Source organism: Astyanax mexicanus, chromosome 9 (genome assembly GCF_023375975.1).
Source record: "Astyanax mexicanus isolate ESR-SI-001 chromosome 9, AstMex3_surface, whole genome shotgun sequence".
Classification (NCBI taxonomy): domain Eukaryota; kingdom Metazoa; phylum Chordata; class Actinopteri; order Characiformes; family Acestrorhamphidae; genus Astyanax; species Astyanax mexicanus.
In genome coordinates, this window is record NC_064416.1 from 25106307 (window position 1) to 25134121 (window position 27815).

At 36.0% G+C, this 27815-nt stretch overlaps 2 protein-coding genes across 5 annotated transcripts; one reads left to right on the forward strand and one right to left on the reverse strand.

Moving 5' to 3' along the window:
- arpin (actin related protein 2/3 complex inhibitor) lies at positions 1–11734 on the forward strand. Of its 4 annotated transcripts, XM_007256240.4 has the most exons (7): positions 1–118; positions 349–419; positions 6779–6854; positions 7577–7709; positions 8876–9082; positions 10934–11097; positions 11600–11734. In XM_007256240.4, exons 2-7 carry the CDS (start codon positions 361–363, stop codon positions 11606–11608), a joined length of 648 nt encoding a protein of 215 aa, XP_007256302.1. In that variant the 5' UTR covers positions 1–118; positions 349–360; the 3' UTR covers positions 11609–11734. The 4 variants fall into 4 exon arrangements, with proteins under 4 accessions (XP_007256302.1, XP_049339417.1, XP_022535417.2 ...); XM_049483460.1 differs by lacking the exons at positions 1–118; positions 349–419 and adding an exon at positions 2555–2633; XM_022679696.2 differs by lacking the exons at positions 1–118; positions 349–419 and adding an exon at positions 3351–3447.
- Positions 11735–12615: 881 nt separating this feature from the next.
- anpeplb (alanyl (membrane) aminopeptidase-like b) lies at positions 12616–27236 on the reverse strand. Its single transcript, XM_007256236.4, has 20 exons — positions 26101–27236; positions 25107–25243; positions 24723–24868; positions 22721–22841; positions 22471–22625; positions 21681–21794; positions 21156–21299; positions 20949–21014; positions 18706–18771; positions 18395–18528; positions 17992–18074; positions 17767–17900; positions 17205–17260; positions 16960–17107; positions 16766–16854; positions 16149–16253; positions 15509–15676; positions 14892–15032; positions 14559–14640; positions 12616–13328 (listed from the first exon to the last, which is right to left on the reverse strand). The coding sequence occupies exons 1-20, from the start codon at positions 26697–26699 to the stop codon at positions 13170–13172; spliced, it is 2847 nt and encodes a 948-aa protein (XP_007256298.3). The 5' UTR covers positions 26700–27236; the 3' UTR covers positions 12616–13169.
- Positions 27237–27815: the final 579 nt, after the last annotated feature.

Consider the following 27815-nt stretch of genomic DNA (forward strand, 5'->3'; position numbering starts at 1 on the left):
TACCTAGAGACCCACCAGGATCAGAGGGAGCGCCTCTATGAAGTGGAGGCTCCTGGGGACTGGAGTCAGAGACGCAACGTGTGGTTGAGCATACGACTCCAGCTCCACCCAACACAGAGTGAGTCTTTTATTGCTTCAGTGAAGGCATACAAAGGCAGAGATTGTTTGAAAAATTGAGACATTAATATAATGACTCCCATGATTCCATAGCTTTTAAGTTGAGAACCCGGGTTCCACTGTCTAATAAGACTCATGTTTTGTTATAAAAGACAAAGAATGTATTGAACTCGCATGCTGTACTGAGCCTGTTTTATGTGAAGCACTGGGCTGATATTATGCTTTTTATAGGTGCAAGTTCAGATGAAAGTCCACACAGTTCTCAAGTTATGGAAAGAAAGCTCATACGCCCTGAGTCAAAGGTAAGCTGTCCTACCATAGTTCATATCAGTTTGTTCCTTATGGCCACATTTCTGGCAGTTACTGAAAGTATGCCACAGCTGTGTGTGCACTGTGATCATCTGATTTATGCAGCCACTAAATGATACCTTACCAAGCTGAACTTCAAGGATCACTTCAGGAATGGAACAGTCTGACCCAAAATAAGCCATAATTAAATTCAATTGCCTCATTTCACCTATTAAAGACTCTAACATATTGAAATTATTATTCATCCAGGATCAGGAGGGCGTGTCATACTGTGATAGATCTGTGGTCACCCCCACTGGGGTAAGAAAGGCCAGAAGAAGCTGTATAGAGAAGATACCATTTGACAAACCTGGTACAACGCCCAAGCGTAAAAAAAAGTCAAGACGTTCATATAAATTGTGATGCATAAAATGGGTCTGGATGTGGAAGGTTTCAGAGCAGTCTGTACTCGGCATTTAAGTATTTTAGACTGTCAAATTAGCCAACAGCTAGGAAAGAAGCAGTAGTACAATATTCATGAAAAAAACAACAACAATGCACTAAGAAGGAGAACATAATTACACATAAAAAACCACACCTTGCACACTCTTAGACTGCCAAAGCTGGCCTCCACACTGATCTCAAAAATGCTTGTTTGACTATAAATTTGGTGACCAGATAGGTCAAGGACGTGTTGCAATCAGGCGAAGACATTCCTCAGAAAACAGTATGTGCAGTATATGGGTGAGTATTATCCTGTTGAAAAAAGTCAGTTTGAAGCCCTGCCACGAAAGACAACATGTCCGCAGGATGTCCTGCACATATAGCTGAGCCGGTGTCGTATGTGATGGCTTGCCAAATTATCACACCAGCAGTTGGCTGCACAGCCAAGGCAGGATTGAAGCGATCACTATGAGGCCTTAATACTCAAACCTATTGCTGGAGCTGGTTCCAGTTCAGAGCTGTCCAGTTTTTTATTCACGACACCACTGCAAACAAAAGCGACAATTGCTGATTTGTATCTTAGGGCATTTTTTTGTAGTGATGCTTTTCTCAACATTTTCTAAAAATGTTGGTCCAGAAGTGGTTTGGAAGGTTGAAAACTAAAGATCATCATTAAAATGCCTGAGAAATGGCAAATGTAGTGTTAAAGTGTGGGTTAAGACCAAACTGAATTAGAACTGCATTAGAGCAACACCTGTGTTGGAGAGGACATTGCTCACCTTTACTTACTTTCTTAAGGAATTTTGAAGGGTAACTCTACTACAGGGATTTATTTTGATTTTACACAAAATATGAAACAATTTATGTACACTTGCTCATTATTGTTTCTTGTGAAATCAAGAATATTAAAAAGAGTTTGTCACAGTATTGTTTGAATGACTGTCTTCACTGTTCAGGGAAGATTTTGGAGCATTTCTGTGAGGATTTCATTACATTCAGCAACAAAAGAATTAGTGAGTTCAGGATGTTGGATGATCACCACCCACCTCATCCCAAAGTCCCCAACTCATCCCAAAAGTATTGGCTGAAGCACTGTTATTCAAGAGAACACATTTCCTTTGTTCCACAGCTCACTATAACACCCCTGTGTGGAATTCCGATCTATATCTCATATTTATCTCTCGATATCAAACCCGAATGACGTGCTGTTCATCAATAAAGCAACAGCTGGCTTTATGCTCCAGTATCAACAGAGGAGACTCTCCTGAAATAAGAGCTATTGAAATTCATGTTTCAGGGCCTTTTCAGCTAAAGCATCTGATCATGTGGTTTATTCACCAAAAACAAATCACATACAGTTTTATGCTGAGAAATGCCAAAATATGTAAATTGGTTGCCACAGTAAAACACTACCACAAAATATTCACTGTTAATAGCTTAGAAACCACAAGCTGAAGTTATGTAACAGATTCTCACTGAACCGGAGACTGTGGATAATAACTGGGCCTGTCTCTGACATTCCCTTTTAATATTCAAACCACTGGAGCTTTGGCCTGGTGTATGGTTTTAATGTTCTATCGAAAGATGAATGTTCAGCCGAACTTCAACCTTCAACCTTGCACAGTCGGCTGAAATATGTTTTCCTATGGCATCTCCTTGTGGTCTGTCCACTTTTTTTTAGTCTTTAATCCTGAATGCATGCTCTATTCCCAAGGAAATGCATCCCAGTCACTGAAGTATTTAGCTGGCTTCATGATACTTGTGTTCAGCTCATCTTCACATATGTAAGTCAAAATATAATAATGATGTGAAAGGAATAATCAAAGAATTTGATTTAGAGTTAGGTCTATGGTTATAATTAACATGATATGTTACATACATTTACAGTTAAGTAGCATTTAATAGATGATTTATTGTAAACTGATGATCTATGAATGACCTACAGAGGAATTTCGAAATACAAAGTTCCTGTATCTATTTTTCGTATGAATGCATGCATTTTTAGATGGCTAAAAAGGGTATTTGTATTAGAATTAACTAACAAAAAAAGCACATTAATGTTTGTTTTTTTATTGTTGTTCACATTAAAGCGGAAGAGTAAAGGTAAAATGCAGATAAACTGCCAGGTGTGTGTATATCTAGGTATTAACCCTTTCAGACCTGAATTATTTGTGAAGGAAAAAGTGTAAGAATGCTGTTTTCTTCCTGTAATGCACAGACAAGAAGACTCTAATAATCTACTATAAAATTCACATAGAAAATAAATCACATTAACCGTCCTGTTATGTTATGGGTTAAATTAAAGTTTTAATAACTGGGCCTGTCTCTGACATTCCCTTTTAATATTCAAACCACTGGAGCTTTGGCCTGGTGTATGGTTTTAATGTTCTATCGAAAGATGAATGTTCAGCCGAACTTCAACCTTCAACCTTGCACAGTCGGCTGAAATAGGTTTTCCTGTGGCATCTCCTTGTGGTCTGTCCACTTTTTTTTAGTCTTTAATCCTGAATGCATGCTCTATTCCCAAGGAAATGCATCCCAGTCACTGAAGTATTTAGCTGGCTTCATGATACTTGTGTTCAGCTCATCTTCACATATGTAAGTCAAAATATAATAATGATGTGAAAGGAGTAATCAAAGAATTTGATTTAGAGTTAGGTCTATGGTTATAATTAACATGATATGTTACATACATTTACAGTTAAGTAGCATTTAATAGATGATTTATTGTAAACTGATGATCTATGAATGACCTACAGAGGAATTTCGAAATACAAAGTTCCTGTATCTATTTTTCGTATGAATGCATGTATTTAGTAGCTTTTGTGTTTCTCTCTGAGAGCTGTGTATATTTTTGAGGTATTTTTTATCTTCACATTATGCCTAAGGTAAGGACATGTTTATCTTTAAACATATCTTTATCTTCTCACCAGACATGACACAGCATATGGTTATGAAACTATGTTGTGTAAATTACCCCACAATTACAATGTGTAGATGGATCTGACAAAATTACATTCCAGATTTTTTTTTCAGGGTATTTGCATACATTTTGGTTTCAACATTTTGAAATTACAGCATTTTTTTACACAGCCCTCCTAATTTCAGTACACCACAAAGTTTGGGTCATTTGGCTTCTCATCAGTTTATGATTTAGTTGTGTTCTTTTGTTTTTTTTAGTGCCGGCATAAGATATTCAGCTTTGGATAGACTTTTGGAGTCTGTAGCATGAAGCAAGATCTGTGCCAATGAAAGTCAGAGAAGATATTATGAGGCAGAAAAAAACAAAACAAAAATGAAACAATAAGTGGCACAGGTCAAACGCTCTGGTTGCCCAAATCAACTGTGTGGAATATCACAAACATGAGAGAGTGCACTGGTGAGCTCCTTACTCCTGAAGGGACTGGTAGACTGGCAGAAGAATTCTCACTAATTTTGAGAGGAATCCTCAAGTGTCTGTCTGACAGACCACAGACAGCCACCAATAGGTGTGAATGTGTGTGTAGCACATCATAATGACTTAATTAATGTAATTTCAGTGATTTGGAGCATGACATCATTGTTGGTGCTAGACAGTTTAAGTACTTCTGTAACAGCTGGTCTGAGATTTTAACAACATCTCTTGAGAAAATATATAAAATCACCCAATAAGTGTCAGAAAGAATGGGTTTGTTGAAAAAAAAGGTCAGCAGAAGGATAGCAATACAGGTTCATTTCACAATTTACCCATCTACTACTTCTGCATTAAGATGGGCCATGCAACAAAGCAAAAGTCATCTCAAACTGGTTTTAAAAATATGATAATGAGTTCTGTGTGCTTGACATCAGGGGCCTTCCCAGTTGTCAGGTCCAATAAAACATGACCATACAAACCTCTTTTGGAAATGTGAGAAGTGTATATGACAAAGAATTTTGCAATGATTTTACATCAGTTTTTGTTTTTTTACAGTTGCCAAACAGCTTTAAATATGACTCTATATGGCCCGTCTTTTCACCACCACTATTGGTGGTCTACATGCACTTACATCTTGATCAACCAGTGATAACACTGTTTTCTACAACAGCCAGTTGACTGACCAACTCCTAAAATGGTAAAACTTAAATGTAAATTAACACAAATCAGTGTGACAGTGTAACAAGCATTCACTTGCTCGTTGGGCATAATGTTTCTCCAGAACGTCTCTCTTTTACCTGTCATGTTCATGTGGTTTGTGTAGGGAATAAAAAAAACTGACAAGTTTTTAGATGGCTAAAAAGGGTATTTGTATTAGAATTAACTAACAAAAAAAGCACATTAATGTTTATTTTATTGTTGTTCACATTAAAGCGGAAGAGTAAAGGTAAAATGCAGATAAACTGCCAGGTGTGTGTATATCTAGGTATTAACCCTTTCAGACCTGAATTATTTGTGAAGGAAAAAGTGTAAGAATGCTGTTTTCTTCCTGCAATGCACAGACAAGAAGACTCTAATAATCTACTATAAAATTCACATAGAAAATAAATCACATTAACCGTCCTGTTATGTTATGGGTTAAATTAAAAGTTTTTAAGTTTGAAGATCTAGAAAAAAAAGTTTTTAGTTAGTGCAATCAACATATAATATGAAAGTTGTTTACCCACATGTTTGCAACCACCCCCTGCAAAAACTACAGTGTACAAGAAATAGGTTTTCATCCATTTTTCTAATTTTAATTTTTGCATTTTGCAAGTTGTATTATACCATCAGATTTGTGTTACAAGATATAAAAATAGACAAATCTAAAAGTTGAGAGAAGATTCAACTTTTCATTTTTCTAGAAAATCTGTTTGTAAAAGGCTGGAATTAAAAAAAAAATGAAAAAATGGATGAAAACCCATTTCTTCTTTATTTTAAATTTGGATACAGTCAGAAAATTATTTACACTGACCATGTTTCAATGTTATGTAAAACTATTGTGTTTTATATGTTTGTCTTTCAAAAGTAATAAATTAGTAAAACATGTATTTTTTTTAATGAAAAGGAGAAATTATCCTAATTAAACATTAACTGTTAGAGGGAAGAAACACCATTGCACTAAATATTGATAGAATAATTAGCAATGGAGTTAGTAATAAAATATTTACATTATTAAACATGCACCAGATCAAATGGACACCATTGCTGTTCCTGACAAATTAACATAACAGGAGGGTTGAATTAGTAAATAAATAAATTAATAAATAATAGCTGTTACAATCTCTGGTACTACTGTTTTTTCAGGGTAGTGGGCGGGATTACTGTTTCATTGTTTTTTTTTTTTACTTTTATTGGTTGGTTCATGGTATATTCTATTGATGGACAACAGCTCTGAATTAGTATTTTGTGCAACAAAACATTTAAAAATGAAGAAAATACATGGTGTACATTGTAATGGATGCAGGGTCTGAAAGGGTTAAGCTAGCATATGTTTGTATTTAGGTTTTTTAGAGAGCTGGAAGACAACAGCAGCAGCAGCAGGAGGCTGAGTTTTAGAAACTGCTGGGTTTCGCTGATCTATAGATCATGGGGTGTGAGCGTTTAGAGAGTCCGCATGCAGTTACAGTCTAACACTGCGCTGCCCGCTCACTTCCTGATCACAAACAACAACGAGGAAGTGGGAAAAACACAGGAAAAGTTGGAGTAAATCAGAATGAGCCGGATTTATGATAACACTGCGCTTCAGAATAAACCGGTTCATAATGAGAAACTTTCTACAGTCTGGGACCCGGCTTTCTATCAGAGGTACACATTTAAGTTACCTCATATATTAAACTACAGCGCTGTTTTCCTTAATTCTTAAACCTGCTGCCTTTATTTCACTGCGCCTGGAAACAGTCTGAGAGGAAAACTACAGTCTATAAAACTTCTCTCTGCATTATTTCAGTTTTACTCTGATATAATGACCGTGTGAATGTGTGTGCTGTGTTGCAGAGGCGCTGGGGTGATTCTGGAGGGGACTTTTATTGATGTGTCTCGTCATGCAATCACAGACACCAACAACAGAAAGGTAACTTTACAGACAGAGAGGGTCTATATATATATATATATGAAGGCACACATCCCAAGCTGCAAAAATTAATTTCAGAGAGGAACCACTGGACCTGGACCTGGACTTGGACCACCTCCTCATTGCCTGCCCAAAAATAAAAAACCTGAGAGGAGAAACAAATTTTATATTTCATTCAGACTTTTTGCAGAGAACAGGCCAATCAGAACCCTCTTTGATTTGCACGCGCTTCATGAATATACACACGAGGGAAGCACCTTTCTCTCCTTCTCCCCTTCTTTCACAAACGTGATTGGGGAAAAAAGTCTGTGTGACCTGCGTGTGCATTTGTGTTCACACTTGGGCCACTTATTCTAGATTCTGGGAGCCGTTATTGATATGCAGTACATATATATATATATATATATACACACATACAAACACTGCCAGTAAAAATATTGTGCACATCCCTTCACATTCAGTATTTTCTTTATATTTATTATTTTCTACATTGTAGACACCAAAAGTATGAAGGAACGAATATGCAACTACGAAGTAAAAATAGTTTTAAACAAGCCAAAATATGAAGGTCAAACACTTTTTGTCTACTACCTAGTTGCATGTGTTACTTCATAGTACAAATGTAGTAAATAATACAACTTAAGAAAAAGGTACTTGAATGGTCCATTTTATGGCCTTGTTGAACGCACACATGTATAATTCTTCTTTCTTGTGTACTGTAGGAGCGCTATTATATTCTGTATGTGAAGCCTAGCCGAATCCACTGCAGAAAGTATGATGCCAAAGGAAATGAGATCGAGCCCAATTTCAGTGAGACCAAGAAGGTCAACACAGGTTATCTTATGTCATCTTACAGTAAGTATTTTTATTGCTAAAGTGGATTACAAGAAACTGGTTATTTTCAGTGTCATGTGATAAACAGTGATTAGTTTATGAGGCATTAAGGTAACTCTTGTGCAGTCTGCAAGTCCTGCTCTATCAAAGCTTGTGCCGTTGTTTCCTGATGTCTGTGCCACTCTCAGATTATCATGGGTTTACGCATCTTTATATATAGATACAATAATAGCCCACTGCATGTACTAAATATGAAGCAGGCAATAATCTTATCAGTATATTACTTTTAACTTGTATTAAAGCCAGGACCTGCCAGTGGGTAATAAGCATTTAACTGCTTCAGATTCAGCTTATTTTGTGTGTTTCCCTTTGGTCTTGTGAGTATGTACAGAGTTTCTCTGTTTTCACTTTGGCGTTCCCCTTTTAGTTAGGAGAGGAGATGATTTCATTTTGACAAACTGTGGGTGACAAACTCACTGAAATATATTTAAAGTAGATGAAAACTAGGGGTGGGCGATATGGCCCTAAAATAATATCACAATATTTCATGGTATTTTCGCGATAACGATACTCTTGGCGATAGGATAAAATACTGAATTTAAAAAATGATTTCAAGAAAACACTACTGAACCAAATTGAATATTAAATTTTCTTACTTTGAAATACAAAAAAGGGGGAAATTATTCAGATTTGTAACAGAAGTCAATGATCCAGAATGTAATGATACTAATAATGCTCTACAAATATCTCCATATATCCAGGATTAAAGTAAAATTAAATGATACTGGACAAATATTATCTGTCTCCTAATAGATATAAAATGGGAAATGAGAACAGTGTAAATTTTTCTTTTGCTAAAAACAGCAAAATATTAGTACCCTGATGTGATAATTAGGGGTTGATGATATGGCACGATATTTCAGAGTATAATATTGTACACGATATTGAAAAAAATTGGCGATATTATCGCGTACAATACGATATGGCACACCCCTAATGGAAACCTTACTTTAGTAGAGTGTTGAATTTTACATTAATTGTATTGAATCCAAATGATATGGCAGAATTTGTGAAGACTATGAACTGTGACTCCCTCTACATCTTAATAACAGAGTGTTGATTGCCCAGACCCCTGATGATTAAAACCGTCTGATTAGTTTGTGTATACTTTTTTATTAACCCAACAGAACAGGAGGCCAAAGGTGAGTCAGATAGACTTACTGAAGACCAGCTGAAGGACATTGTGAACAAGAAGGAGCTAATTACAGTAACAGAGAAGCACTGCCCCAAACAAGCATTTGCCTTCTGGATACTGGAGACTGAGATGGAGAAGGTGGAGCTGGAAAGTGGCCAAGAAATCCGTCTAAAAACCAAGGGAGATGGCCCCTTTATCTGTGAGTGTATTATCACTTCCGCAAAGCTGTAAACCAGGGAATGTCTTGCTGCTGACATGATACTGTTTATGACATGCCATGTGTTGGGGTGGAGCTGCTGCCATATCATGAAGTACACACTTATCTCGGGGGATTCCAGCCCTGCCTAGCCCATTTTAATGTTTTCCTTGTTCAAATAGACACTGGATTCATCATCACCTTATAACAAGCACTTCAATCTTATATACAGCGTAAAGGTGCCAAAAGTATTTCTTTCCCACCATTTGGACCCTTTATTGGACCCTTCACAGTGCTTTGTAATATCTATGTTTACCTACTGACTTTCTGTGCAATAAAAAAAATAATTAATTGAAAATACATAAAAAATATATATATTAACACTTGTCAGTTTCCTTCAAAAGTGTTAAACTTGTTTTTCTGATTTAATGTTTATTGTAAATTCTGTAATATTAGCACCCCAGACATCTACATGATCTACTGATCGGGTTATTCTGACACTGTTTACACCCGACCACTTCATGTGATTTAGTATCTGGATTGTATGCTAATAAGATTTTAACCACATGTGCTTCCAAATTGGGGAAAATATGTGGTAAATTTAGAAATACATTTTAAAAAGGTATTGTATATATTATATATATTATATGTATGTAATGTAACATACCGAACAAATTAAAACAATTGGTACAAATACAGAATATGTTTTGCCACTTTTTTCTCCATTGAATACATTTTATTGCCTAAATGAATTTTTATCTGGCTTGAAAAAAATCTGTTACAACATTTCAGTCATAAATGTACCCCAGTAGTTACTTAAGCAGTGTAATTTTAATCGTAAGTTACCCAGCAGTGCTAATCAAGTCGAGGTTATAGGAAATGCTGCAACATAACTTTAAATAAATGAGACACAGTTCAGTATAAATTATTCAGTATTTTCACTCAATATCGAAAGTTCTTTTTGCCATTTTCGGACAAATATTTTGAGTTGCTACTGTATATTATTGGATGCATACCCAGCATTTACACTTGCATTTTTATGTGGTATAGCCATATCCAAATATAATCCCGATACTCAAGAGAAATAAAGTGATCAGGTAGAAATGGGGTCTTAGTTCTTTTCATCCATAGTGGCTGGTGAAAGATCTGTAGTTTTTCTGAACAGCTCTCTCGCTCTCTTTTTCACTTTAAAAAGTGGCAGCATTCCTCTTAAACCAATCTGGCCTCATTCTCAGTCCACCTCTCCACTGTGCCAGTTATACTTTCTGCATCCCAAACCACACACATTCCTACACTTTTCTAACCTCACTAATGAATGCACTTTTACTGGCAGAATATTATATTTTATGCACTATTTAGTGTGCTTGTGCTGGTTTGGAACAGTGTCTGTGTGTTTTTGTAGAGGGGGAATGGGGGAATGCTTTAATTAAGGGATTCAATGCTCAAACTGACATCCTAAGTAAAAAATACAAAGTTTAAGAGTTTGTTATAAGCTTCAACTGTCTGGAATGAATCTAAAGAGCAGCTATAATTATTATTTTTTACACAACTTAGATAGCTTAGCAAGTCATTTTTGATTTCCCCTCTATTGTACACACAGCCACATCCTCCATCCCATCCACTCTCCTGGGATAGCCAGGAGAGCAGCGATCATTAAAATTCAATATCAACACCCCAGTTTGTACAGAACGAACACTCTGAACCATGTCTATGAATGTAATACATCTTAATATACACACACATACACACAAATATTAATAAAGTTATATCATTTTATTTAGTAAGTTCCAGTATTTTGAGTATATTTAAAAATGGCTTTAATTGCTTTTTAACCCCCCCATCTTTCTTTTTTAGTCTCCTTTGCCAAGGTGGATGCCGGAACAGTGACAAAGTGCAATTTTGCTGGAGATGAGCAGACTGGGGCATCGTGGACTGACAAAATAATGGCCAACAAAGCAGATACACTGAGTGATTCAAAACCGGCTGAGCAGGGCCAAGGAGCTGATGATGAAGAGTGGGTACGTTGTTGGCCTTCTGTTTTTAATACTGACCTTGTCTGGAATAAAATATGGCCTCTTATTAAGGAGTGGTTTATTAGGATTAGCAATAGTCAGTGACCACTTCCTGAGAACATGGTGCTTATATATATATATATATATATATATATATATATATATATATATATAGTATTCTAAGGCAGTTGTTGCCGTATCAGTTTATATTTATATATTGGAATCAAATGACCTCAGGGTGCTTTGAGAAACTGGCCTCATTACTGCAGCCCTGCGTGACACTACTAGCTGGGAAATAAACATTAAAAGTGTGAGCAAAAGAAAGAATCTGTGCTAGGCTAAAAGCGAACTGCAGCATTGCAAATGAGGCAATTCAGCTAGCTGGGCTAATGGGGCAGGTAGCAGCACTATCTCGTCTCATTAAATGAATATATTCCAAGACCTTTTTTTGCAGTGAAAAGTGTAAATACTGTATGAGTGACCTTAATTATCATTGTTTCTCTTTCAGGATGACTGATCAGTACACAGAAGAAGACAGATGTATGAATACACTTTACATATGAATATTGACACTTTACGTATGAAGTTGGAATTACATAAACCTTTGATATGTGCCATAATAAAAGCCATTTTTTAACAAAAACAGGTTTTGTGTCTGTGTGCTGGGTTGTGTAAAATGCACATATACAGTACCAGTCAAAAGTTTAGACATACCTTAAATGTATTGTTTTTAAACATTTCTGCATTGTAGATAATTATTAAAGTCATCAAAGTATGAAGAAAAACATATGGAATTATGTAGTAAACAAAAAGAATATATTTTATATTTTAGATTCTTCAAATTAGCACCTGTTACTTAGATGACAGCTTTATACATCTTGGCATTTCTCAGTCAGCCTTATGAGGTAGAGTCACCTGGAATAGCTTTCAGTTAACAGCTGTGCTGAACTCGTCAAAATTAATTTCTAAATGTGTTTGAGAGCATCAGTTGTGTTGTAAAGAGGTAATGTTTGTATACAGTGAAAAACTCTATTTGAATAATGTTTTAATACATATTATGTTAAAAGCACTACAGATAAGAGCTCATCTAATTGCTTCACAGAGTATTTTGGTTTATTTAACACATTAAACTACTAAATGATTCCTTCTATGTGTTCCTTCATAGTCTGGATGAAAGGAGAAGGTGGAAGGTGTCCAACCTTTGGACTGGTAAAGTATATTATTATGAATTCATCAGTACAATAGTGCAATTACTTTAGCATAAGGTATTTTAACAAAAATATTCCTGTCTTTATGTAAAGAGTTTCCTATTGCTCTCAAATTAAACACAGATTTTGTGTTTGTATGCTGGGCTGTGAAAAGTGCTTGTATGTTAAAAATGGATACATCTTACATGATGTTTGCGTTTAGGAAAAGTGTTTCAATGTAAAAGAATACAGTATTTATGTGAAGGGTTTCATTGATGCAGTTTACTAATAAAGCAATTCATTACTTTACAAAGGAAATCAGGAGTCAAACAAAATGTATATTTAGAAATTTTGTTTATTTTACTTCAGAAACTAGCACAAAGATTTTATACACAAAATATATACTTTTATATCAATCATCAATTTCTGTTTTTACAAAATACACTATTTCAAGTGTTATATACACTGCATTTAAAAAGTGCTTAATATGCCTAGTAAGTGGCACTTCATCTGTGTAAACAAAGCAGAGTTGTACAGATAAACATGTGCTTGATAAAAATAAAAATAAATTCAAATTAAATTTGAAAATCTTATTTAAATCCTGACCATAGAAAAAAAGGCATTTCATAAAATAGGAATAGGATTTTTAGGGAAATGGGTTTTCCATTATATAACAGTCATTTTAAAAGGCACATAATCTCCACTGTGAATTTAACATGATGGGATTTCCGTATGAACTTTACAGTCTTTGGTCGTTGAGGGGGGACAAAAAGAAACATTGCGAAACACAGGATGTTGTCTCCATCACCATGCCATGGCTCTACATCTGTTTTTCATTGCGCCGGCTCTCCTCTGCTCCGCGTGCACAGGGTTTCACAGACCTGTGAACACTCAGTGGTCCTTTGACTCTTGTAGAAACCAGTTCATCACAGTCTGTTTGTTCTCTTTCACCCACTCAATGTTGGCCTCAGTTCTCTCGATCGCCTGCTCCAGGGCTCGAGCGGCCGGCCCGGGCCCGTCACCATAATGCTCCCTTCTGAACTGCTTCAGCTGCACAGAGATACAGTACAGTTATGAGATGAGCTCATGCACTCCGAGTTATTCCAGTATAACTGACTTAATATCAACCAGCTGAACTACACCTCTCACTACAACCACGTACATGCAGTATCCAGCTGTTAACATGACTCCAGCCCCCCCCCCCCAGCCTGCAGTTTTAAAACAACTTTCTGTAGAATATCAGTTAAAAAACTGTAACTGTAATATTACACTGTAACAGAATTCATTTCTGAATTAAAAGTGTAAAAAAAGTATGTATTGTATGACATACAATAATATTCCCATGTTTTTCTGGCCATTTCATTTACTCCACACAATTCTAACACAAACTGTCAGTAACTATTAACAATTACTTTGAATCATTCAGTTAATACAAAAACGTATTCAGTAATCACAACAGATTGTTCAGTAATTAATATGAATCGCTTAATAATGAGTATGAATTATTCAGTAAATACTACATATTACTCAGTAAACCATATAGTATACTCTGTATGCCTACCAATTAATCACTACTTTGAAGTTCCATACCTATAATTTATTTAGTAAATATTACAATATATTCAGTAATTACAAATTATTCAGCAATGCCTACTAATTAATCAGTAATTACTCTAAAGTTCCATACCTATAATATATTCAGTAAATATCACAATATATTACCAATTATTTAGTAATGATTATAAAACGTTCAGTACCGAATATAGATTTTTCAATAAAAAAATAATATATTCAGTAATTATTACAAATTATTCAACAAATACCTTAATATATTCAGTTATTATTACAAATTATTTAGTACTGACTCTGAAAAGTTCAGTAATCACTATAGATTGTTCAGTAACGACTACAGATTATTCAACAAATACTTTCATATATTCAGTAATTATTAGAAATTAGTCAGTAATGATTTAAGCAGGTCATTCACTATTGTAGCCTTTCACTTTGAATTAACATTTAACATTCTGTTGGAAAATGGAACCTAAACCTAAACCCTTCTGTTGTAAAGTTAACCCGTGTCAGATATGCGTGTTTTTGTACAGCAGGATGTTGAGAGTTAGGAACTGAAATGGGGCTCTGAAACTACAACAGTCTGAAGAACAGGGTCTAAATGAAGCACTGATGAGAGTATGAGCTCATAACTGTGGGAACTGAGGGGAAGCGGGGTTCATAAGCTGTTCTTAAGCTGGAGAAGTTTCAGGAGGTTCATGAGAAGTTCACCTGTTGGAGCTCGAACTCTGTGGAGAACCTCTCCGTCACTTCATCGATCAGACTGCCAACAGACATTAGCCCACTTCCATACCTGTTTGGAGGAAATGAGAGTCAGATAGGTGTTCTAAGAACGCATAATCACGTTGCTTGGCAACCGAGGGACAAACTGCATACAATCATTAAGGGCTCATCATTAACTTCTGAACTCAACCTTCAACCTGTGAATTGCTCCTGATCTTTGGCACCTTTTATATAACTCATGACTTCATCACAGAGAGACGATGATAAGCGGGTGAAACCGTCAGTGTGTTATTCAGCAGTGCAGTTGGAACCTCTACTCACTCTTCAGTTATTTCCGTCCAGTGGGCCCGGATGAAATCCCAGGCAAGAGCTTGTCCGGCTACATTTCTAGCAATGTGGTTTATGGTAGAGACTGCATCCATCTTCCGTATCTTGCTGGGTTCCAGAGTGTATTCAAGATATCTGAGTGAAAACAGAACAAATGTGAAATTGTAGGTGGATCCATATCAATACAATGAGCCGTTTGTGTTAAATTCCACACAAACACTGTTTAGTGATACATTTTTCAAATTTTATCTGAATGAAAACTTATACTTAACTTAAAAATATAGAGAAATTGTAAACTGCACTTGAAAGGTGTATACAGTTTTCTTTGAGGTTTTGATTCATATATTTATAGTTTTCAAGATGTTTAAAAAAAAATTGGCATTTCAATTATTATAGCTATTTCCATGAAAAAATATCAAGCTATTAAAACTTGCCCTATCCACCCCATCATCTTGGGATAACCACCCCTTTAATAAAGTAACCTCTGATATCAGTGACATTACAATCTCATAATATCTTATTTTCAAGGGATTAAAGCTCTGAAAATATGATTTCTGTGTAAAGTTGAATACTATATGCATTACTAAAGCAGTACTTTTAGGTGCTTTTACCTGTTCAGCAGCCACATTTTCTTGGTACAGGAGAGTGCATATCTTAATTTGTCCTTCTCTGTGGCAATGCTAGCCTTCTCATACTGATTCCATGCAAAATCCCAGTCGTCCTCATCTCCCGATGCTATGGCGCTGCAGTAGATGGTGGACTTCAGGTTTGGGGGGATCCTTTGTTGGAAAAAAGAAAGTAACCTCCACTATTTAGCATTTGAATTCAGTTTGCTTTGGTTGAAGTATAATGTCATTATACATTTTAAATTGATTTAAATTTATTTATAAAGAGCTTTTTAAAGTAGCTTTACAAAGATACAGCTCCAAGCCTCTTATGAGTAAGCACCAAGGAGATGGTGAAAAAAATGGCAAGGAAGAACTTCCTCACACTAAGAGGAAGAAACCTTGGGAGGAACCAGGACTCAGTAAATAATATTTTGAACATATTTTTCAAATTAAATTCATTTGCAGATGACAACATATTTTTGAGGACTTTTGTCTATAATAATAAATGGGGTGCAAAAGTGTGTACAGGCTTATGTCACAATAATAAACCAAAAAAACACTTAATAGCTGTTTGGCTTGATAGCTGTTTGGAAACCAACAAAGATGTGAAACAGTTTAATCTCACAATATAATGGTTATTTACCGATTGGTACCGTTTCTCCAATCTTTGAAGAGTTTGGTTGCCATTTCTGTGCACTCCTGAACATCATTGCTGCATGCCACTGAGATGGCATTTATCTGGTTAAACCTGGAGAGGAAGGTAAGACACATCAACTATGAGTTATTTATTAACTGACATAAATGATTTAGTATCTATTTTACTCTTAATCATTTAGTACCAACAATCAACTGTGAATTATTAGACAACTATTATAAATTACTCAGAAACTAAAATTAATGAAGAGTAAATAATATTAATTATTTAATAACTGTAACCATGATGAACAATTAAGCAATTATTAAGAATTATTATTTTTAAGAACTGCTATGAATTATCAATTAACAACACAACCATTATCAGGAAGGCCACAACCACTAAGTATAATTCAGTAACTATTGGGAAACTATTATGTATAATGGTACCATGGATTTTACAGTAATTATTAAGATTTATTCAGAATAATGAATACCTACTATAAATTCTTCAGTAAGTAATAATAAATAACAAAGAATCTCCCATTACCAATGATGAATTACTCATAACTACTGTGAATTATTGATTGATAACTAGGTATTATAAGTACTATGAAACTCAATTACTGTTCGGAGTGTTTCTCTGGAACAGTCGCGTTGTCTGTGTATTCCTGAAAGTAGTCATACAGTGGCCCAACTTGCTTCCGAAGATATTTCTGTATGCAAATAAATATATAGAATAATAATAAATAACAAGGTATATGCACACAGTTAGTCCTGATCACACACAGATTTCACCAGGTGCTGCTGATTTCACTCACCTGCATGGGGCCATAGACCTCAGAGCGATCAAACATGAGGATAAAATACTGCAGGTTGTTCAGGGCCGACTCCCACGGAATGTATTCAGTCTCATTTATCAGATATTTTGTGGTGCTCAGTGCCAAAGTGACATTGACGTATTTGGCCCTTTAGAAGAAATGCAAGTAATGAATATTACAGTTTTCAAATACTGTACAATATGAGGATTATGGAACTACTGGGACGTAAATGGAAAAGAACATACCGAGCAAGGTTAAACGCATCGTCAATTAGCTGGCCCCTGCTGATGAGTGGGATATCCTATAAAATAAACATTACACTGTAAAATAGAAAGTGAACTTTGCTGTAATACAGGTCTTCATCTCTCTAAAAGTGCAAACATTCTCAATGTTTAATATGTCATTTATTTTAGAACAATTGGTTTTAATGGTAGAGATGGTAAACAACTGGGTTAAACCTACACAAACCTTATGACAGGTTAGAAAAAAAGGCAAACATGGACTAGACTGGACAAGGCAGAAAGCATAAGACAAAGGCAAAAATTAGTAACTAGTAGAAAACCAACAGGACAACTAGAACCAGAGCGGCAAGAATGAAATGAAAGGAAAGAGTAGACCAAATAGACAAATCAGAAATCATACACAGAATAGCAAACAAACAGGAAAACACTTGATACACAACGACAGATGTGTTGGCAATACTTCGCAAGGACAGGTGAGGATTTCAAATGATGTAAAAACAATATTACAATATTACAATAATCAAACCTCAAATTAGTTTTACAAAGACTATAAATAAATACTCACATGATGATCGGTCTCCATCTGATCAATAAGTTTATACCAGTTCTCCTCATCGTAGTTGACTCGGTAATAGCCAGTGCAGTTAATGTTGGCCAGAAGCCATTCTCCGGGTTTCAGGTCATAGGCAGGCCTAGCAACTACAGAAAAAACAAGCCACTTTAATATTAATTTGCTAAAGAGTTGTCTCTAATTGTATTTTAACAAAAGGGAATATGAAGTGTGTCTTACCTGGACCCTTTTCTCTCAGTACTTCTTTCTCTACCTTAAAAAGTGGGGACTTCATAAATCTGATTGGAACCTGCCATTCAAGCCTACAGGGAACACAGAAAAATAGAGCATTCACAAGATGTTTCTGTCACTCGATAAATTGGGCATAAGAAGAACTGGGCTCAGAACCAATGTCCACAGGGAAGGCTTGCCTGCATCTATAAACACCAGGCATTCAGGACTTTGTTTTGTTTAAGAAGGAAATTAAAGTGGCCCACAGAGCCTCTGTTTTGAACTCCCCATGTCCTGCAGTGAAACCAGCATTGAATTTCACTCTGACGGTCATTTTGGCATCCAATAAAGTTTGAATGATCTGTGCTTCAGGACTACACTCTGAGAGGTTCCTGTATGGCTAGGTACTCACCCGTAGTCGCCTGTTTGGTTTAAAAGGAACTGTTCCTGCCAGATCTCTCCAGTACTGGTGTTTATGCTGATAACTGGATAGCCCACTTGCTCTGTCCATCCATACATAATGCTTTCAACATCCTCAGTGGAGACCTGATTAGGGGTGATTAGTGTAAAAAGTGTTTGATTAGTTAATGAAAGCACATGTTGGTATGGCTGTTTCAGTGATATCAATCAATGCATTATGTTAATAAATTTGATCACATTAAAAAAAATCTCTGTCTGTATTTGTTTGCATCTGAAAATTTAAATAGCCATGCTCATATTTACCTCCTTCATGTATTTCCACAAGTCAGTGGTATCGGTGCTCTGGTACTGGTTATTTTTAAGATAAAGCTAAAAAGACACATACATGTATATATGAGATTACCAAAGCATGTCAATGATAAAGTGCTTAATATTTAATAAACAGACCTTAACTATTTTAAAATCAAAATAATCTAAATTAAATTAAATAATGCATGTCTCTGTAACCCATATTTGATGTATTACGAGGTATACTGATACAGTTGCAGGTATTTAAAGACCTATGAATATTAAAAACGACATTAACAAGCAGAGAGTACTTCTATTTTAACCACACTCACAGACTATGCAGTGCATAAACTCATGCAGACAGTCATGCAGTCAGAGCCGGCCCAAGGCATACTCAAATTATACGTATAGGGGGGCCCCAAGAGCATCAAGATATTGTGATAAAAATGATATTTTCAAGAAAAAACATTGAATAATACAAACTAAATTGCAAAATCACTTTTTATATTATTTAAATAGTTGGCATGCCAATACTAGATTAATCTTCTTTTCTGCTGATGTTACTTTTAAATAATGACATTAATATGCCACAATTACACACCACTCTTAAAAGTAAAAATTCATGAGAATAATAATGTTAATTTTGTTTCGCTTTTATGGTTAAAAACAATACAGACAACACCAGTAGTGGGTATAGTGGGTATGTTACACACACAGTGTAGAGAATGGAATGATGTATAGAAAGATTAAGCATCTGATGGTGAGCTGGTGGTATGGGAGACCCCAAATGAAATTCTTCTTAGGGCCCCATAAAGGCGTGGGCCGGCCTTGCTTACAGTCCCCTGACACAGTACAATGTTCAGAGCGGCACTGTCACAAATTTTCATGTTTTCCAACTAATAAGATCTCTGCCTTGCTAGAGCTGCCCTGGCCAACTGTCAGTGCTGTTATTATAAATTAGAAATCACACAAATTCAAAGAATGGAGCTGTCAAGCATGTTAAAATGTTTTTTGCTGGTTTGTTTAATTAAAAATTTGTTGTTTTTTTGTAAGGGTGTGATAGGGTTTCATACTGTCTGTCATACTATAATATTTGTGGCATAAAATAGAGTAAAAGTGAGATGTCATTATTTCTGGGACAATACTGTATATCATCCCCAAAAAATAGTTAGTGTGACATACTTAGCAGACACACCAACACACTCTATTTATTACATTAATTTATCACATCATCAAAACCTTATTGTTTTGTATAAATTAATCAGTCTTTTCACTTTTTTGGCTGAGAACCAAGTATGCCTTTTTTCTTTTTTGCCATTTTGGGCCAGTATTTTACCATGATCACCATGCACAATGACATTGGTTCTCTGGAGTGATGAACCACACTCCTACGGACAGGTCTGGGTTTGGAGGACACCAGGAGAGCACTACTTGATTTACAGAATATATAATGCCAACTGTAGAAAAGGAGTAATGATCTGGAGCTTTTTTCATGATTTGATGGCTTTGGTCCAGTGAGAGGAAATGTTGCAGCATGCAGTGCCATTCTCGAAAACTCTACACTTTCAACAGTGACCAAGTGCATAAATAGAACCTCATAAAAAAGGCTCCGCTGTTTATTGTGTTTCATAATCCCAACACATTTAGGATGAATTGCTCCACCAACTGCAAGCCAGGTCTTATCCTCCACCATCAGGGCGTGACTGCACTAATGCTGTTATTAGGTAAAGTACTGTAAGTGTTTCCCTGCAGCCATGTTCCAAAATCTAGTGGAACACCTCCCCACAACAATCTAGGCTATTATACCAAACAAAGGAGGCACCAACTTCATACTGATGTCTGTGGTTTTGTAATGACATTTTTAATGAGCACATGTGGATTTAATACTGATTACTGATTTTTATTAATTTTCTTATATTAATTAAACCAAAATATACAACCCCTGCCTCAGTTCCTGCTCTAAATGCATTCCATTCATTGATAATAGTTTATAAGGGTTCATTTTTGACCCATTAATTGTTTTTGAAATAATACAAACATAACCACAAGAAATAAAAAAATAAACTACTAAATAACCACTATTTTGTGTGTTGTTTATGTATGTGTATACAACCTAATAAATAATTGATCACAAAAATAGGCTATTTATCATTATTTGTACAGTGAAAATTATTACTATACAGAATAATATAGTATAATGTAGTATAACTATATCCTGAACAGTAATTTACTCTCGCTACAGGCATGCCTCCTCTCACCTTAAGGCCTTCGAAAAACGCGGTCTCTCCTATGTGAGCACACAGCATTCTGAGCACAGCTGCACCCTATTGCAATCACATGCAAGGCAAGGAAAAATTATGTGGGTTTCAAAACACATATAAACATTACTATTACAGAAATATAAACATACTCAGCAAATATAAACACAATCAACAGAATAGGCTGTGAGAGGACTTTAGACTGACCTTGCTGTAGCTGATACTGTCAAAGAGATCTGAGATTTCAGCCGTAGTCTGTATTTCAGCCTCTGTGGAGCTGAGAGGGTGTGAAGAGTTTAGAGAGTCGACCTCCATGGCAGGCTGGACCTCTTTCAGAACAATAAGATCCAACTGGAAATTACAGAACAAAGCTATATGTGTAAGTCCTGTGGCTGGATATGCCATAGAGAAAATATAATTCTGGAACAGCATGCATCACAATATTTAGATTTTAATATTTAAAAAAAAGTTGAAAAATAAGTGCACCACCAAAGGGAAATCACAAAAACAAAAACAGATAAATATTCACTCGTCGTCCAAAAAAATTGTTGCACTCAGAACGAAGAAGTGTCTGATTAAAATGCTATTCGAAATACAAATAAAGCTTACCAAAGAACAATAAATGATTAGTAAATAGATTGATATGCACAACTTTTGGTAACATTTAGTGCCAATTGTGAAATATAGCTTACATTAATAATTTAATTAATTTTATTTTATTTTTTAACCTACTATGTCCCAGGTTGGCTCCACTTTGTTCACTCCGAGGTATGAGATGTATGTTGCAAATCCTTCACTCAGCCACAGGTTATTCCACCATTTCATTGTGACCAGGTTTCCAAACCACTGAAATGACAGGGCAGAAGATTATAAAGTGAGAGTCATAAACACACAAAGACTCTTAGTACATAAAATAGCAACATTTCTTAATAAATCATAATTTTAACCTTTTTGCACAACGTGCCCTGTTGGTCGCCCACAAAAAAATATTGTCTGCCCCTTCTTGCTATAAATTATCATGATGTGCTTTGCAGATCAATTAATTTTAATAATAGCCCTTAATAAGTGCCCATCTATTGGTGCCCTTCTTAGCTTCCAATAGAAAATGCCGTTGTTATGAAAGGTTTTCTATATCACTCCGCCTAAAAAGTGTCCAAAGGGTGCACTTTTTCTGTAAAAACAATGGGATGTAGTGCTGAATAAGAATCTCCAATGCCATTGGATTGATAAATGTGATTTTGTGTCCTATAGGTGTATTTAACATAGGATAAACTGTATTTGATGATACAGGGCAAAATTAGACAATATTATTTTATTGTCAATGATAAAATTTTAAACTTCTGTTCCCACTTTTAAACATCTGTTCCATCCAGTTTTACCCACACTCTAGAAGATATAGACCCTAGATTATGCATTTTGTGCCTCTGCCTAAAACCCTCCCTCCTTCAGGCCTCTTTCTTTACTGAACTGGATTAAATTACATTGGATCAAATTAATTACAAAAAAATTAAACTAGCTGTACCTGATGAGCCAGTTCATGAGCTATCACAGTGGCAATCCATTCCTTATTGGAGGTGGATGATACACCTTCCTCATACAGTAGGGCAGTCTCCCGGTACATAATTAGACCCCAGTTTTCCATAGCACCTGCACCAAAGTCTGGAATGGCAATCTGATCTGTGAAGAGAAACATAGAATTGACATTTTTCCTGAAAAACTCACTTCTTTAAGGATTTTTGTGTTGTTATATGAAATTCTGCTTTTTTGCTTACCTAGTTTTCTTAACGGATATTTCAAACCAAAAAGCTCCTCATAGAAAGCCAGAATGTCCTTGGTGATTTGCAATGAATAACTGGCATGGCCAGCATTTATAGCTTCAGGTTTGGCCCATATCTAGAAGACACATTGAAATCCATTGATTATTTATTAAAATTTTGGTTCAGAAAACAAACTCAAAATCAATACCACATACAGTCATTTGTGAGATTACCACAATACACAAACAGTGTGTGTCTTATAAAGACTTGCTCTAAATACCTCTGATAACAAATGGCAGATGAGTACTGCAAAAACAAAGCTTTAAAGCAAAAGTGTAATGATTACTGGGCACGGTGGGTCACAGTGGGTTCAGAATCCTGTACCGAATACTCTGTGGCCAGGGAACTAGCCAATAGTGAGCTCTGTACATTGTTCAATTGCCACACCACACACATGGGTTTTTATTTACTACACGGCTGTGTGTACGCGGAGGCCATGTAGGACAATTAAAACATTTGAAGAGAAGATGGGGCAGAAATCAGAAAGTACAGGCACTTTAGATACATGCCACAGGTGAGTATAAACATGTTTTCACCCCCTCCTTTCCACAGCGCTCAATTTGGAAAATATAAATCAATCTTTAGTTACTTATACCTAGCGGGTATTATGTATTATGGTGAGTTCACCTACCCTGTGTTTTTATGTGGTGGGAAAAAAACAGAGAGGTAACTAGAGCAAGGATTAAACCCACAGGCCCCAAGGGTAAAGAGTAGGCTCTATCTTTTAGAGAATAGTGTATATATGGTGCAGCACGCACACATTACTGCAACATATACACACTATTCATTAAACATTTAAGACCACCCCTTACTTTAGTTTTTTTTTTCATCCAGATCATCAAGACATCTGCTTTCAGCTTTTAAAGTCATCTTAGGGAGACGTAAAACATCTTACAAAATGTCTCCAAAATGTTCTGTTTTTTTACCATCTAATTTATCAAAAATGTTCTGAGCTCTGGGTTTGTCAGTCCATTAATTTAAAAACACCAGATGATTCAGCTTTTGTGGGGTTCAGTTTTCTCTATTTTTTTTTTATTATTGAACTGTATTATACACTAACATGCCAAAAGTCACAGGACAGCAGTATTTAAATTGATCATAACATGTTCCCTTAGGGAACAGCTTGGGAACAACCACACCTATAAAAATTGTGAGGTGTTATCTTGTAATACTGTAATACTGAATCATGGCAATGCAATGTGAATTATCAGAGTTTAAATGATATGCCAGATAGTAGGTACAGAAGGATGGGATGAATCAAGCGTGTCTTTTGGCATCAAAATTTATATTCATGTAGTCTTACCAGTGTTGGAAACATTAACCTTTTATCATTTACTTTCTACCTCTTTATACTATTATTATTTTACATATAAAATCTCCTTAAAAAAATCCCCAGTGTAACAAGTCACAAAAACTATTGTTACAATTCAAAGTATTTGTTTAAGAATAATCCGGTCCTGTCAAAAGTTTGGACAAAGCTCTTCCCATTCAATGTGTTGGATTGTAAATGTGAAACTATTTTGTAAACAAAAAGAATATGTTTTATACTTTAGATTATTATAAGTACCACATATAGCTTTGAGGACAGATCTGAACACTCTTGGTATTTTAGTGACTTCATGAGGTAAAGTCACCTAAAAATGTTTTCTCAGCCTCATGAAGGAGTTACTGGAGGTGCTGAACAATAGTTGCTGCTTTTTTTTTTACACTGTGAAGCTCCAGCTCATCCCAAATCACCATCTCAGTTTAGAGGTTTAGATCAGGGGATTGTGGAGGATAAACTCTTTTTAAGTTTCCACATAATCCCATGTGTCCCTTATTTGTTTTGATATATTTAATATTAAGTAAAGAAATAAAGAAAAACATTAAAAGAAAAGGTGTGTCCAAAATGTTGACTGCCATAATAATATTAATACAATAATTATTATTTAAACTCAAGAGAAAATTAAAAACAGACCCTTATTTCTTTGTTTTCAAGTTTGACCTCTTTATCGGTGAATTGATTGACTGTGAACGCCAAGAGATACGTAGACATGATAGGGGTTGGCTCGAACTTTGTAACAATCCATTGCTCTCCATCTATATCCGTATATTTTCCTTCTCCTGTTGAAAGTGAAAAAACACAAAAATATGATATAATATTATGCTGTGAGATGTAAGATGGAATCTTTAGTTTCAAATCTTTCCAGCTCAAAGTGAAATCATGTCAATTACAGAGAATTTAAGTCTACTTTTTATAATACTCATTTCTGTTGTGCTCTACGTGAGCACACATAACATTTGTTTAAACAGACAGTTATATGGATGTGCGGTCGAGTTAAGCCCCATAACTATGTCTTACCTGGGGTATTTGATCGGGCTTTGGTTTCAGGCCTGTGGATAATGGTGATACTGAACACTGCCTTCAAAGCTGGCTCATCGAAGCAAGGAAATACTTTCCTTGCATCTGTGGGTTGCATCTGGCTTGCCATGAGAAATCTGTTGGGGAAAGATATTTACCAAAAACTGTAAACACACACACACAAAACACAGACAGGAAATCCAGACATTCCAAAGCATAATTCCATGTCCCATCATTCTTTTGACAATTAGAAGCTATCCAGAAAAAATGTTTTGCTGTTTAGAGCAAAGCTAAGGGACGGTCCACAGGAAAAGGTGAGGGTCTGGACTAGGGGCTCCTTTTACAATAAACACTTCGGAGCAGAGAACATAAATACTGCTCCAGACAAGAGATTGCCTTGGGTAATATGATATTTAAATGGAATGTGTGAGTTTCTAAATGTCCCTGATCATTGTGCTAAAAGAGTGTGAGAATTCACTTGAATTGCTGTGAATTAAGTTTCAGTGGAATGATCATGCACTTCAGAAACAAGGTCCTTACTTTTTTTTCGTTACTTTCTACACAATTAATATTATCAAAATGAATCTCTTACATTTTTTATTTGTCCTTTTCTGGAACATCAATTTTAAACTTCTTCTCGTGATTTCCATTCCATACACATTCTGATTTATTCAAGTTAAGTTTAGCACCTTTAGCACCTTTTTATAAATTTTAAAATGATTCATTATATTATTCAACGCTTTTTGTTTTAATTAAAATTGTAAGATCATCTGAGGTCCAGATCTAGATCTACTATACATTGCAGTGATGTACAACTTCAGGAGAACATGCAGCACGTCTCTTGGACTTCAGCTGATGCGTGATTAAATTACTTTGAAAGACTTTTCAAATTCTTCCACAAAAGTAAATAGGTTTTACATGACTAGTGCCTAATGAGTACACACACTCGAAGATGTGTAGCTGAATGTAAATGAACAATAGCAATGACACTTACCGTTTTTGATCATCATCCTCATTAACTGGGTTCTCTGTGTAGCGGCTCATATAAAGACCAGCCAAATCGTCAAGGAGCTCCCCTTCAAATTCAGTGAAAAGTTCATAATAGCTCCCATTTCCATTCAAAACCTCCTTCAACTGGATCTCGAAGAAATTGGTTTTGTTGATATGCACTTCATACCTCTCCACCTCTATATTCTTTCTTGTGACAGAATCAGTCACCTTGACATTGCTTACAGACAGCTGAAGGGCATGAAGGAAGATACTCCTGGTGTCCTTCACACACTTGAACGTCACTGTTGAGTTCCCTTTGAAAACATGAGACTGTACTGTGTTGTTTTCAAGCACCGTATAGAAGTAAGGCTGAAGGAAGACTTCGTATCTCTCTGGAATCAAATTGTCAGGAAGTCTCAGATTCGGGGGAGGTCCAGTCGGAATCGGTGTAGTAGGAATAAGTGTCGGTGGCACTTTTGGTGGATTTTCTTTTATCTGAAGCTGGTACATGACGACCATCAAGACAATGCCACTAACTGCAGAAACAGTGAGCACCACTGTGGCTATAGCCAGGCCCTTGGAGATGTACACTCCCTTACCCATGTTCGTCCTTTCTGAGAGACCCTGCTGAAAGACTGGAAGCTATGTAAGAAACCCGTGTCCCTTTATTAGACTCTGAACCTTCTCATAAATCCAGGAAACATGCACGCTCAATGGCATGAAAGCACCACCTTCCATGGGATTACACATTAACTAGCAAGGATGATCAAGCAGAGAAGATGTTTGAATCTGATTTCCCCAATCCAAGGAGAATGTCACCAGAGAAAGCTGTTACCCTCCAAACATGATCAACCTGCTAGAAGATGCCGGTGAGAAGAAAAGATGTGCACAAGCTCTACCACACAAAACCAGAGAAAGAGGAGAAGTCTCCATGTGTATCCACTGGGTATTCCATACTGTGCACACTACTAGATCATGTACAAGTCTTGAAGATGAATGATCCAGCTGTTTGAAACCATGCCGACAGCCACAAGCCCAGAGATCCTCACATGAATTTACCTTAAAACTTTGGATTTTGAATTTTCTATAGAGAAGACACTGACAACCTTAGTTTTCCACCACTTCTGACCTGCAGCTCATGCAAGTAAAATTGATAGCATGTGTTTCTGTGAGGAGAGTGTTAGGGGAGGAGATTTGAGCTCTTTTCCCCTCCCTGTACTTGCACATTCTTAACTTGAAGAGAGAGAAGATAGAAACATAGAAAAAAGAAAAGCCTGGCTGTGGTAAAAACAAATAACACACGTCCGGGCCTCGGGACGTTTCTGTGCACCAGAAAGGAACTGGGTGTGTTACAATGGAAACGCAAAGGAAAGTATAGAGACATCAAGACAAACAGTCTCAGTGGTGAAAAATGACCACCTGTGGGTGTCATAGTGTTGCTGAAGCAAAAACTGAAGTAAACTATATGGGCAAATGTGCAAGGATGCCTGCTTGTTCATCATTTCTTCTGAAATCAAGGTTATTAAATAGAATTGTTGGAGTAACTGTCTCTACTGTCCAAGTTTCCACTAGAATTAAGGGCATTATGTGGTCAGAATACATGGATGATCACCACGCCACCTCACTTCAAACCAAGCTCATCTTCCACTCCACAAAAGTATTGACTTGAGTTACAGTCACTCCAGAGGGCGCAGTTCCATTGCTCCAAAGCTCAATGCT

Excerpts from the sequence above, each read along its gene's own strand:
- anpeplb (XM_007256236.4), bottom strand. The coding sequence starts at position 26,699 with ATGGGTAAGGGAGTGTACATCTCCAAGGGCCTGGCTATAGCCACAGTG. Across the intron at positions 24,869-25,106 it reads AGCCCGATCAAATACCCCAG|GAGAAGGAAAATATACGGAT; the intron begins GTAAGACATAGT and ends CACTTTCAACAG. Across the intron at positions 18,075-18,394 it reads AACCAAACAGGCGACTACGG|GCTTGAATGGCAGGTTCCAA; the intron begins GTGAGTACCTAG and ends TGTTCCCTGTAG.
- arpin (XM_007256237.4), top strand. The coding sequence starts at position 6,498 with ATGAGCCGGATTTATGATAACACTGCGCTTCAGAATAAACCGGTTCAT. Across the intron at positions 6,590-6,778 it reads GACCCGGCTTTCTATCAGAG|AGGCGCTGGGGTGATTCTGG; the intron begins GTACACATTTAA and ends GCTGTGTTGCAG. Across the intron at positions 7,710-8,875 it reads TTATCTTATGTCATCTTACA|AACAGGAGGCCAAAGGTGAG; the intron begins GTAAGTATTTTT and ends TTAACCCAACAG.